Source organism: Maniola jurtina, chromosome 8, assembly GCF_905333055.1.
Source record: "Maniola jurtina chromosome 8, ilManJurt1.1, whole genome shotgun sequence".
Taxonomy (NCBI): domain Eukaryota; kingdom Metazoa; phylum Arthropoda; class Insecta; order Lepidoptera; family Nymphalidae; genus Maniola; species Maniola jurtina.
In genome coordinates, this window is record NC_060036.1 from 37486 (window position 1) to 51123 (window position 13638).

Here is a 13638-nt window from a genome sequence, read left to right on the forward strand (position 1 = left end):
CAACTTTCCATCCTTCCATGACTTCGGGAACTGTCCAGAGCGCAAGCACTTGTCAAACAGCTCTCGAAGCCGCTCCGCCAGGTATTCCAATGCTATGTGAACCACCTTACCTGGGACACCATCGGGTCCCGGTGCCGTCTTTTTGGTCCGTAAAGGCTCGCGGGCAAGGTCCATCTCCTCCTCCGTGATAAGAGGGACATCCAGAACTCTCGATTCGCTCCTAGAAGGAGGGGCCATCACCGGAGGGATGTGACCCAGGGAGTTTGGAAACAACTCATCCACCAGCTGCACTAGGAGGTTCGGCTGCAGGGTTTCAGTGATCGGTGCACATTGGGCGCGAAGTTTGTTGCGCGCCATACGATAAGGGCGCCCCCACGGATCCCTGTCCAGCGTCCTCAACAGTTCATCGCGGGCCAGCTCCTTAGCCTGTTTTATGGCCAGTTGCAGCGCTCTTTTTGCTTGGCGATAGGCATCCTGAAGTCGGTTCTCTAAGTCCGGGTCTGGCCTGTTCCGCCTGCGGCTTCGGGTATACTCCCTACGGGCCCTAATGCAGGCCGTGCGAAGGTCTGCAATTTCCGCCGACCACCAGTACACGCAGCGGCGGCGAGGCCGTCGCCGGGCTCTCGGCATAGCTGCGTTGCAGACATTCACAAGAGCATTGCGTACTAATCCCGCGAGTTCCTCTACACCAGTATCAGTATTATTGCCGGAAGTGGACCACCGCTGGACAATAGCCGCTTCTTTAGCCAACTCTCGGTCCAATTGGCTAAGGCACCACCGTGGGAAGTGGCTTGGACTCCTGGGAATCCTTACCGATACAGATGTGTTGGAAATCCCAAAGCGGATATATCGATGGTCTGAGAGAGTCTCCACGTTTTCCTCCACTTTCCAGTCGGTGACTCTTCCAGCAACTGCGGGCATAGCGAACGAGAGATCGACTATAGATCCACCCTGCTGCCGCACACAGGTATTCACCGCTCCTCTATTGAGTAGAGATAGGCCTGAAAGGAGAGCCCAGACCTGCACAGCCCGTCCTCTTTCGTCGGTGGAGGGACTCCCCCACGCCCGAGACTTGGCGTTAAGGTCACCGAGGACGATGACGCGCCCACCCGTTTGTCTGAGGACCGCTGCTCTGACTGAGTCAAGGTAGGCCTCAAACTCAGCCAGGCTACGATTGGGCGAGAAATACGTCCCTATAATGACGAATTCCCCCCATTTTGCCACCGCATAGCCCGGGCCACTTTCTATCGCAGAGAGTGGGGTACTGGTATTGTTCCCGGTCACAACCACCACCGAGCCGTCTAAATCTCCCACCCAATGGGATTGGTTAGGGACGTAGTAGGGCTCGCATGCCACCGCCACATCTATTTGCCACTCTGCTATGGACTGCAGCAAAAGGTCCTGAGCTGCTGCACAGTGGTTCAGATTCGACTGGAGGAAGCTGATATGGGACAACTGGTTCATGATATCATATCAGATCCCTCCTGTGTTTGGTCACGTCCAGCGTTGACAGTGGTCTGATTTCCTGGAACTGGCCCACCCTTTGTGTGGGGAGGACTACAGTTCTTTCCTCCCATTATGTGGTTTGCAGGCAGCCCTGCATCCGCGCACACCACACAACGTATCTCTCTCGAGCAAGCCAGAGATTTGTGGCCGTCACATCCGCACCGGAAGCACAGATTCCCCCGGTCCACCGTGGAAGGGCAGACCGGCCTTGTATGCCCAATACCAAGACATTTGTAGCAGCGCAGGGGGCGTCGTTCGAGCACGCGAACCTCAGCGGAGCTCCAGCCAACACGGAGCTTGCCGGCATCGGACAACACTTTGGCCGCCTCAACGGGACAATGCACGGTTACCCATCCCATCCCCCTGGGACCAGTCTGTACTTCCCCGACTCTTATTGATTGAGCAGCGCAATTCCCCACTCGCGCCACAGCGGAGGCCACCTTTTCCTTCGTGACTGAATCGTCGAGTCCGGTAACCCTAAGAGTCGCGGATTGGGAAGGACGAACGACGCTTGCAATACCGTCCAGAGCCGTCCGAAGTCTACTTGCCAACAATTCGGCCTGCTCTTGTGTCTGGTTCCTGGGAAGTTCCAGCAACCTGGCGCCAGTTGCAGCTCGGCTTATCCTCATGCCCTCAGCAATGCCAAACTCCTGCAGATCAACACTCTGCTCGGCCCGCTCCAAGACTTGGGAATAGGTAACACCCCTCTCCGCTGCCTCCGGCTGCAAGGTAATAACAACCGCAGCGGTCTTTGGGGCGGCCAGCCTTGGCTTAGCAGGCTTGGCAGAATTAGCCGCGGGAGTGGCTGCCGAGGCTACGGGGGTAGGGACTTTCTTTCTCTTCCCCCTTCTCTTTACAACTGTGGCCCAGTCATTGGCAGTCGGCTGAGAGTGGCTCGGACCCGCAGCAGACTCCGTGGTTCCAGCAGGAGATGGGTCAGTCATGGTGTCCCGGGTTTCCGGTTCATTCGGGGCTGCCACAGAGGAAGCGACCGGCTGAGATGCCGGCACCCTTGATCGTTTCCGGTCCGATGACAACGGCGGGCGATGCACCCTTTCGGGCAGAAGTCGCTCCTCAATTCCCGCAAACCGAGCGTCTAAAATGAGGCCCACCGAGGAAACAATGGAGGCCTTCAATTCCTCGATAAGGTCACCGCTTAGACTGGGCGCGGAAGTGCCCTTTGCAGCGGCAGCCATAGAGGCCCTCATGTCACTGAATTCCCGCCGATGAGCCTTCAGCTCGTTTTTGAGAGTCTCAACCTCACTACGTAAGCGATCGTTATCGGTTCTCAGCCGGCGGGTCTCCTCCGCAACGGTTCTGGCGGCCAGGGTGTCCACAACCTCTTGAAGCTTGTTGGCCGCGTCTTTCAGGCGCTTCACCCAGGTTCCTTTAAGGTTCCCCGACTTGGTAGCGACCTGGATTATATTCGCCACATTGTGGTCGCCGAGGGCCCGCAACTCGTCAGCACTGAGTTTACTTGGGTCGTCTACATGGACCTGAGGTACCTCTTCGGGGTCCGATACTACCGCAGGCGTCTCCTTGCGGTACACGCGATCCCTCAGATATTGGTTGAATTGTACCTCTCGCGCTTCCTCTTTGGCCTCTCTCAATTCGGCTCTGGCTTTAGCAATGCCAGTGCTACGACCTCTGGCTGACGATCTACCGCGACTTGCAGCACCAGTCCTGGATGATGTCCTGGAGCCTTCTGAATCCGACTCTGATGCCAAGCCACTCGGGGCTCGAAAAAGTGGGCTCCGAGTCCGCGAGCCATCCCTCCTATCCTCCTCTCTACCTCTCTCACTTTTCTCTTCCTCCGACGTAAGTTTTGTTTTTGTTTTATTAGTCATATTTGTTCCCACGAGTACAGGGGAAATACGTGGTCCTTCCCTGGTGGTCCCCCTCCACCCGAGCAAGCCTGCGCGTAACTCGTCACGGGGGTCGGCCGGTACCCTGACGAGGTACGCACTAGCGACTGAACAACCCATCAGCCATGCATCCCCTCACGGTGCGCCGCCGCTTGGGATTCGGGGTGATTTTTTATAGAGGTTTTTTTTCCTCGTGGTCCGGGCGACCAAGCCAAGACCCTCGGTCCCATTGTGAGGTCGTGAGACATGACCATGACCACTCCAATGGGATTACGATACGTGGCGAGGGCCGCGCAGGACTGGTACCCACACAGCCTTTTCAGAGGCAGGGTAAGTGCACACTGAGCTCGCCTCTCCCTCCGAGGGATTATCTCCCTCCACCCTCGCGTCTCATCCAGTGTGCCCTCTGCTAGTCAGAGGGACACGTGGAGAAACCTCCCCCCCCCCTGCCAGGTCATTAGCCATAACTAACAATATCCCCGTAGAGAAATTGTTAGCCATGTTACCGGGGCGCACCGGCCCGAATACTGCTCTTCCCCTCGGACGACTCCAAAAGGGACCAGCAGCACCCAGGCACACTGGGAGGTTACCTGGCTGGCGCCCCAACCTAACACAACCTAACACAACCTAACACAACCTAACACAACCTAACACAACCTAACACAACCTAACACAACCTAACACAACCTAACACAACCTAACACAACCTAACACAACCTAACACAACCTAACACAACCTAACACAACCTAACACAACCTAACACAACCTAACACAACCTAACACAACCTAACACAACCTAACACAACCTAACACAACCTAACACAACCTAACACAACCTAACACAACCTAACACAACCTAACACAACCTAACACAACCTAACACAACCTAACACAACCTAACACAACCTAACACAACCTAACACAACCTAACACAACCTAACACAACCTAACACAACCTAACACAACCTAACACAACCTAACACAACCTAACACAACCTAACACAACCTAACACAACCTAACACAACCTAACACAACCTAACACAACCTAACACAACCTAACACAACCTAACACAACCTAACACAACCTAACACAACCTAACACAACCTAACACAACCTAACACAACCTAACACAACCTAACACAACCTAACACAACCTAACACAACCTAACACAACCTAACACAACCTAACACAACCTAACACAACCTAACACAACCTAACACAACCTAACACAACCTAACACAACCTAACACAACCTAACACAACCTAACACAACCTAACACAACCTAACACAACCTAACACAACCTAACACAACCTAACACAACCTAACACAACCTAACACAACCTAACACAACCTAACACAACCTAACATAACCTAACACAACCTAACACAACCTAACACAACCTAACACAACCTAACACAACCTAACACAACCTAACACAACCTAACACAACCTAACACAACCTAACACAACCTAACACAACCTAACACAACCTAACACAACCTAACACAACCTAACACAACCTAACACAACCTAACACAACCTAACACAACCTAACACAACCTAACACAACCTAACACAACCTAACACAACCTAACACAACCTAACACAACCTAACACAACCTAACACAACCTAACACAACCTAACACAACCTAACACAACCTAACACAACCTAACACAACCTAACACAACCTAACACAACCTAACACAACCTAACACAACCTAACACAACCTAACACAACCTAACACAACCTTTTTTTTTTTTTTTTTTTTTTTTTTTTATCGTGGGGAAATCCTCATGGATACCACCGCGCCCGGGGAGGCACGGAGGTTATGTCGGACTTTTACCGACTAAAACCCCACGGCGTTCCACGCATCGCCTGATGGTCAGGTTACGGGGCCAAACACGTTCGCGCAACCTGGCCAGCGGCGCCTACTAAGGACTCTCCTCGGGGGACCAATATAGTCCCTACCCACCGTCTGAGGCACACTAGGAACACAATAGTGCGCCTCCCGACTCGGGGACTGGTTTCTTTTCGGGCGATAGACTCCCCGTGTCCATCGCCCGAGAGCCCCTCTCAAGGGGGTAGGCGGCGGTCGTGGGCGACTCGCCTACGCCCAACCCTCCTACGACGGATGGCATGAGAGCTCAAATCATCTTCTCTCATGCGCTCCGCCGCCTCCTTCTGCGACATTACCTCCTCGCAGAAGGACTCTACCGCTTTCCAAGACCTATCGCTGTTCGCCATGGCTCTGACTACGGCTGGCAGGGAGAGGTCTTGCCCCACTGCTGTCACGAGCGTCTCTCGCGACTCATCCCATGCTGGGCACTCTGCCAAAGTGTGCTGCGCCGTATCCATGGCACTGCCACACTCATGGCACTCCTCAGTAGGCTCTCTACCAGCGATCCTGCACAGGTACCTTCCGAAGCAGCCGTGCCCCGAAAGGACCTGCACAAGATGAAAGGTGAGTACTCCATGCCCTCTCTCCACCCACCGTTGTAGAACGGGCTGGATCGCCGCCACTGTCTTATGACCTGCGCTGGGTGATTCGAGCCTTGCCGACCATTGGTGGAGGAGCTCGACCTGCGCATTTCGCCGCCACCCAGCGATTTCAGTGGAGGTAGGGTACTCGCCCCTCAATCGGGCATCCACCCTTCGCTGGTGCATGTCTGCCAGCATCTCCGCATCCAGGTCCCATGGAGGAGTCCCTGCCAAAGCACAGGCTGCCTCACAGGAAATGGTGCGGTAACCTCTGATGACTCTGACCGCCATGACTCGCTGCGGCTTTCGCAGCAGGGTCCGAATGCAGGAGTTCAGAGCATCCGCCCAGATAGGTGCCCCGTAGAGAGCCATCGACCGCACTACTCCCGTATACAGGCGGCGGCAACTGGCACTTGGCCCACCCACGTTTGGAAGAAGCCGTCCCAGCGCCCCGGCAGCCCCAATTAGTTTGGGGGCCAGGCGCCGAAAATGCTCCTCAAATTTCCATCGACTGTCGAGAACGAGTCCTAGGTACTTCATCGTCGACTCGACAGCGATGGAAACTCCGCCCACTACCAGATATTCGCCCGCTGGAAGTGCTCTCCTTGGCCCATGAAAGCACAGAGCCTCAGACTTATTGAGGGCTACTTGAAGTCCCAGCCGCCGGATACGCGCTACAACTTGGGCCACTCCAGCCGTCGCCAAGACGCGCGCTTCCCTGAAATTGCTGCCTCGAGCTGTCACGAGAGTGTCATCTGCGTAGCACGTCACATCGACACCCCGCATGTTGGTCCCCCGCAGTACCCAATCATAGCCGATGTTCCACAGGAGAGGCCCAAGAACCGAACCCTGTGGAACACCGCACGACACTTCTCGGCGTACCCATTCTCCACCGTGTGCCGGATAGACAATAGCCCGGCCCGAGAGATAGGCCTCCACGATTTGTCTGAGATATGCCGGCATCGCATGGTATCTCAGCGCCTCCCTGATGCTGTTCCAAGGCAAGGTGTTAAAAGCGTTAGCGATGTCAAGAGACACCGCTAAGACTACCTCACCCCGAGAAACTGCGTCATCCGTTAGGGCCTTCACCCGTGCGACTGCGTCAATGGTGGAACGGCCCCGGCGGAAGCCGAACTGATGGTCGCTGAGACCCGGTCCTGTCTCCTCCAGGTGTTGAACAATACGCGCGGCAACCACACGTTCGAAGAGCTTGCCTACCTCATCAAGTAGCACGATAGGCCTATATGCTGATGGAGAACTGGCTGGGCGACCCTCTTTGCGTAGCAGGACCAGTTTCCCTGTCTTCCAAGGACCTGGAAACTGTCCCTTCTCCAAGCATGCGCTGAAAAGCCCTCTTAGTCGAGGCTCTAGTGGGCCCAAAACCAGTGCTAATGCACGGCCGTGCACTCCATCAGGACCCGGAGCGGTGTTTTTGGATCGGAGCCGCAGCACCGCTGCCTTTAGTTCACCCTCGGTGACTTCGGGCGCGTGAGAAACAGTCTCGTCCTCTCCAGCTGTAGGCGGCGCCATATCAGGTGACTCCTGAATGACCCTTTGTGGGAACAACGAATCCACGACCATCTCCAGCTGTTGAGGCTGAAGAGTTTGTGTGAGGGGTGGTGCCCAGGGGCGCAGCTTTCGTCGGACCATTTTATATGGTCGCCCCCACGGATCAGCGTTGAGGCTCTCAAGCATCTCCTCTTCCGCCAGCTCCTTTGCCGTTTTAATGGCCACCTGTAGGGCAACGACAGCCTCCCTGTACAGCGCGTAGAGGCGCGCCTCCTCTGGCTCATTCCGATTTCGACGGCGGCGGCTCCTTTGGTACTGGCGTCTCACTGCTACGCAGGATCTACGCAGCTGCGCTATCTCCATTGACCACCAGTACACTGCATTTTTTGGCGGGCAGGGACCGACTCGTGGCATAGCCGCATCGCAAACCTGCATCATGGCTTTGCTGAATGACTCGGCCTCCCGTTCCACCTCCACTGGATTTTCAGAACCCGTTACCCATGCTTGAACCAATGCCGCCTCGTACAAGACCTCCTTGTTTAAGCGCTTCAATGACCAGCGAGGACAGTTGCCTCGTGAGATCTGACTTGTACCGCTTGCAGATGCTGCAGATGAGGCAACTGTGAACCGAATATATCGGTGATCGGAGAGTGTCTCCTCACCTTCCAACACTTCCCAACCATGGACACTGCATGCCAGAGCAGCATCAACAAAAGTGATATCTACAATGGAGCCACCCTGTTGCCGCACACACGTGTAAGCCGTCCCCCGGTTCGCCACCGACAGCCCCATTGAGAGCGCCCACTCCTCGAGCTCCCTACCACGCGCGTCAGTCACCGAAGATCCCCACGCCATAGACTTGGCGTTGAAATCACCGGCGACGAGCATCCGGTCTGAGCGATTCCGATCGATTTGGGCTCCGAGGTCCACCAGAAATGACTCAAATTCCGCCAGAGTTCTATTCGGTGAGAAGTAGACGCCAATTACTGTGACGTCACCCACTTGTGCTGAGACATAACCCCGCCCCCTCACAACTCTTTCGAAGTTCGGAGATCCAGCAGCGGTCCGGGTTGTGATGGCTACCAAGCCGTCAAGGTCCCCTGCCCAATCGTCACCCGATGGGACGTAGTACGGTTCAGCGACCACGGCAACGTGTATCGACCACTCCGCTATACTCTGGAACAGGAGGTCCTGAGCTCTAGCAGAGTGGTTGATATTCCCTTGAAGAAATCTGAGAGCCATTTATTATCCTACGGCCATCTCAACCTCCTCAGCCCGATTGTTCATGGATGGGCCGGCAGACTGCGAGGAGACCCGGGGGCCATCGTCAGCTTTACCACTCTTCATTCTGGACTTTCTGGGCTGATTGCATGCGCCGCTGCCCCCCCGATGATCCGCTGGTCTACCAGCTGCCGCACACACACTACAATGTGGCGCGGCCGAACACCCCTTCGCTTTATGGCCAATCTGCCCGCAGCGGTAACAAGTGTCACTGCGGTCAGTCTCAGCGATGCACTGAGCCCTCAAATGACCCCTTTCTAAGCAGCGGTAGCACCGCTGGGGTCGCTCGTCGAGCAGATTAACGCGGGCCGAAACCCAGCCCACTAATAGTCTTCCTCCTTCGACCACCTTTTTTGCAGCCATGACTGGGCAACGCAGCCAAATCGTCCCAAGGCCCGAGGAATTGCGGACTACCTCCCCGGCACGCACCTGATCAACAGAACAACCTCCTATACGTGCCACGGTGGTCACCACGTCATTGCTGGTGACGGAGTCATCCAGGCCCGAAACACGTATATCGACGCATTTGGTGGGCCTAGAGACTCGCACAAATTCTTCACCTACTACTTCCCTGATCTTATGGGCCAGAGCATCCGCCTTCTCTCCACCAGAAGCCGCTGGGAGCTCCAAAATCCGCGCTCCGGTCGCAGCCACTTTAAACCGTACCGCGGCAACGCCAAAATCAGACAGTGAGATATTTTCCTTAGCCTTTTGTATCACTTTACTATAGGAAGCTCCTTTCTCCTCAGCCCCTGGCTGCAGCGTTATAACTATCGCAGCAGAACGAGGCGGTCGGAGCTTTCGAGCCTTGTTCAAGGGTTGAGGCCGTTGCTGAGACTGTGGCTGTGATTTTGACTGGCCTTGTGGCCGCAAGGGCGGTCCATCGCCATGTGCGCCAGTTTTCGACCTCTTCTTATTCTTTTTCTTCTTCTTCCCCTTTTTCCCCTTCTTCCTCCCTCCAACCCTCTCCCAAAGACCCTCTTTGGGAGGGGGTTGGAAGGATGATGCAGAAGGTGGTGTTTGGTGTAACTCTTCTCCGGAGAGCGTCCTCTCTGTGGGACGCAACTCCTTCACAGGTAGGCTGGGGCCTGCTTGCTTTGCTGCCTTTTCTTTTTTATCTGCCGCCAATGGGGGGCGGAGTCGCTTTTCCGGGAGGAGCCTGTCCTCGAAGGAGGCCAGGCGGGCATTTAACATTTCTCCGACCTGGACCATCACCGAGCGACAGATTTCCTCTATCGGGGACGCAGCCGAGATGGCTTCAGAGCGTCGACCCTTCTTCCCCCTTTGAGAAGGCTGCGACACAGGGGGCAGCTCTTCAGCCATATCCGAGGGAGAGGGCACGGAACCCTGTTTCCGCGCACTCTCCATGTCCCTTTTTATGTCAGCGATCTCCTTACGGAGGCTGGCCATTTCAGCCTGCAAGCGCGTGTTTTCGGCCTGCAGTTTCTTGGTCTCCTCTGACATTGTGCGCGAGCTGAGGACTTCTACAGCCTCTTTAATGGAGACCACAGCGTCCTTCAGGACACGCACAAATGTCCCTTTGAGATGGCCAGACTTTGTGGCGACCGTCGTGATCGCCGCCAGACTGTCCTGCACTCGCATTTGGATCTGAGCCACAGTCTTCTCTTCTGCTGGCCCAGACTCCAACGATCCGGCTGCCGACGAATCGGAAAGCCCCTGCTCCTTCCTGAATTGAGAGACGACAGAGGCTCTCAACAGTTCCTCCTCTGCCTTCTCAGAGACATCTTGGCGCCTCTTCCTGGCCAGCTCCGCCTTGGCTTTGGCCGACCCCATAGATTTGCCAGCAGCAGGAGGCCGTCCCCTTCTTCTCGGCTTCCTTGCCTCCGACATCTCATCATCGGTTTCTGTTGACACCGAAGCATCCTCCCCAAGACGTGGCCTTTTAACGCCTTGTAATTGCCACAGGCGGCCCGGACCCGACACGATTATAGAGGCATCCGAATCTGACCTGGGTCCGCACTCCACGATCATGTCGGATCCCGGCAACGAGAGCGCCACCTCACTCAGTCCCACGGACTCCGTCAGCCCTGCCTCCCTCGGTCCCACGGACTCTATTTCTCCTATCTCCATTACTACCTCCTCCTTCTTTTCTTCTTCTCTCCTCTTCTCCTCCTTCTCTGTTTCCCCCAGCACATTTCCTTCTTCCTTATCCCCCATTCGTGCACCTACCCCCATTAAACGTCGGTTGGCCCCCCCGTATACGATGGGGCCGATGCTCCGGCTTTCCGAAGCACCAAGGGATTCCCCGCTAGCGGGACCCTCCCGGGTAGAATTTTTATACGACGCTTTATCCATGATTTTTTTTTTTTAAACCCCAGTTCCCCCCCCAATGTGACGCCCTAACGACTGATCCCCCATCAGCCACTCATCCCATCGGCAGGCGTCAAACCTTGAGATTAGGTGGGCGTTCCCGCCCGCTTCGGTTATTTTTAAAGAGGTTTTCTTCCTCTCGATAGGCTTCACAGCTCTCCACCCCTTGGGGTGTTTACCCCTGGTTTCTTCCACTGTGCCCTCTGCTAATCAGAGGGGCACGCGGAGAAACCTCCCCCCCCCACCAGGTTATTAGCCATGGCTAACAATATCCCTTGTAAGAAATTGTTACCATGTTACCGGGGTGCACCGACCCAAGCGCAGCTCTTCCCCCCGGACGTATCCGAAAGGGACCCGCAGCACTCGGGCACGCGTGGAGGTTACCTGGCTGGCACCCCAACCTAACACAACCTAACACAACCTAACACAACCTAACACAACCTAACACAACCTAACACAACCTAACACAACCTAACACAACCTAACACAACCTAACACAACCTAACACAACCTAACACAACCTAACACAACCTAACGGTTAGCATTTAGTCCTTAAGTTTACAAAGTTATAGATGCAGCCGTCTTCTGTATAGTTTGTTCATGGATACATACGAGCTGACTACACATTATGTTGGTCGCTAATATCTCGTTGGATATTCAGTACTTGTCCGATTTGATTCGTTTATGAAAAGTGTAGGTTTATGTGTTATTTTGCAGTGATTTTTCCAGATTTCTTAGTACAGTGGTTTAGGAGATAAAGTGGCTGTAACTAACGCTTGTGAATAATTATTTATGTCTTTTGAATTTCAATAATGTAATTTTAATTTTATTAAAACTATTACCTATCATAGTCTCTACTAGCAGTAGAGTCTAACTCTAGTTAGGGTTCCGTGCCCAAAAGGCAAAAAACGGATCCCTTATAGATTCGTCATGTTTGTCTGTCTGTCTGTACTTTCTGTCTGTCTGTCTGTCTGTCCGTCCGAATGTCACAGTCACTTTTTACCGAAAATATAAGGACCATACTGTTGAAACTTGCTAAGTAGCTGATGTATTCTGTGAACTGCATTAAGATTTTTACACAAAATTAGAAAAAAAACAATACTTAAAACTGAAACTCAAAATATTTTTTTCATCAAACCCATACGACGTGTGGGGTATATATGGATAGCTCTTCAAACATTTTTTTCTATACTGAATAATTTGCGCAAGGGACACTTCCAAAGTGTTAAACGCGGTAATAAAAGCGGTCGTCGGGCCGCGTGCGGCCATTATTACGTGTAGTTTTGAGTGATTTATTTACTACATTTAATCCTGTGAATATCGGAATTAAATTCCTGTTGGTTTATACAAGTTAATTCCTTTTATTTCTGAGTGTCGTAACATTTATATTATGTTACTTGCTGCTACGGAACCTTTCATGGGCGAGTCCGACTCGCACTTGGCCGCTTTTTAGTTCTAGGACTACGCCTCAATGATTGATAGATTTCGGGGGCCTCTTTCCATATTCATGAAGTTTCATAATTTTCCTAAAAGAAAACTGAAGTTCTAGGCATACAAACAGTGAAGGGGAAAAGTTCCATACTATTATTCAGGAGAGCCTTTTGAAAATTAAAAAAAAAAACCTCAATATCATTTTTGAAGACCTATCCATATGGGTTTGATGAAAAAAAGTTTGGGTTTCAGTTCTAAGTAATGGGAACCCCATGGGGAATGCGGTTTACAGAATACATCTACTTACCAAGTTTCAACAGTATAGTTCTTATAGTTTTGGAAAAAGTGACTGTGACATACGGACGGACAGACAGACAGACATATATGACGAATCCATAAGGGTTCTGTGTTTTGCCATTTGGCTACGGGACCCTAAAAAAGAACAACACTTTGGGCCCTTTGGTGAGCCACTAAAAAAGATGGCTACTGCACAAAATATTTTTTTTTTCTCAATACAAAATTTATTTTTCATTTTCAAGTGGTTCCCAGGGCATTTTTGTATGGGACTTTCTTACCACACCATACATGTGTATAGAACGCAAAGGTTTCTATTTAGAAAAGTATCCAAGTAAAAGTTGCCAAGACTCACAATTTCACAATGTTAAAAGTTATGAGATCTCTAGTAGAGCCAAGCCCCAAGCTGAGCTTAGATTTGTGCTGGCCATGGGGCCTTTTCCAAGTCCAAATATGTAGCTCTTTTAATGCTCTTGACTATATAACATTTATAACAAAAAATAAGAAATAACTCTACTTACAAGCTCTGACTCTACAAACCCTACATCTTGGTTAAAAAAGTACCTACGGCTTGGCCGTTAAATGTTCGTGCAATTTTTATCTGATATGACATTAAGCCCAGAATAGCTTGTGCGACAATCACGAAGTAGGTACAATACAAATTAGTAATTTTCGAACAAACCATTCCTTATGGCCTTAAAATATGTTATGTCATGTTATAGGTTCACGAACATTAAACGGCCAAGACGTACTTTTTTAACCAAGATTTAGGGTTTGTGGAATCAAAGCATGTAAGTAGAGTTATTTGTTATTTATTGTTATAAATGTAATACAGTCAAGAGCACTTAAGAACTATATACTTTGGACTTGGGATTGATCCCATCGGCAGCACAAATCTAAGCTCAGCTAGGGGCTTGGCTCTACTAGAGATCT

The 13638-nt window shown here is 52.3% G+C and overlaps 2 protein-coding genes across 2 annotated transcripts; both read right to left on the reverse strand.

The window, feature by feature from the left end:
• Positions 1 to 1460: 1460 nt before the first annotated feature.
• Positions 1461 to 3353, reverse strand: LOC123867682. Its single transcript, XM_045909863.1, has one exon. It carries the CDS (start codon positions 3351 to 3353, stop codon positions 1461 to 1463), a length of 1893 nt encoding a protein of 630 aa, XP_045765819.1.
• A 5260-nt stretch (positions 3354 to 8613) lies between these two features.
• LOC123867684 lies at positions 8614 to 11372 on the reverse strand. Its single transcript, XM_045909864.1, has one exon. It carries the CDS (start codon positions 10963 to 10965, stop codon positions 8614 to 8616), a length of 2352 nt encoding a protein of 783 aa, XP_045765820.1. The 5' UTR covers positions 10966 to 11372.
• Between the last annotated feature and the right edge of the window lie 2266 nt (positions 11373 to 13638).

What these genes read in the sequence shown, in the direction of transcription:
- LOC123867682 (XM_045909863.1), bottom strand. Translation starts at nt 3,353, where the DNA reads ATGACTAATAAAACAAAAACAAAACTTACGTCGGAGGAAGAGAAAAGT.
- LOC123867684 (XM_045909864.1), bottom strand. Translation starts at nt 10,965, where the DNA reads ATGGATAAAGCGTCGTATAAAAATTCTACCCGGGAGGGTCCCGCTAGC.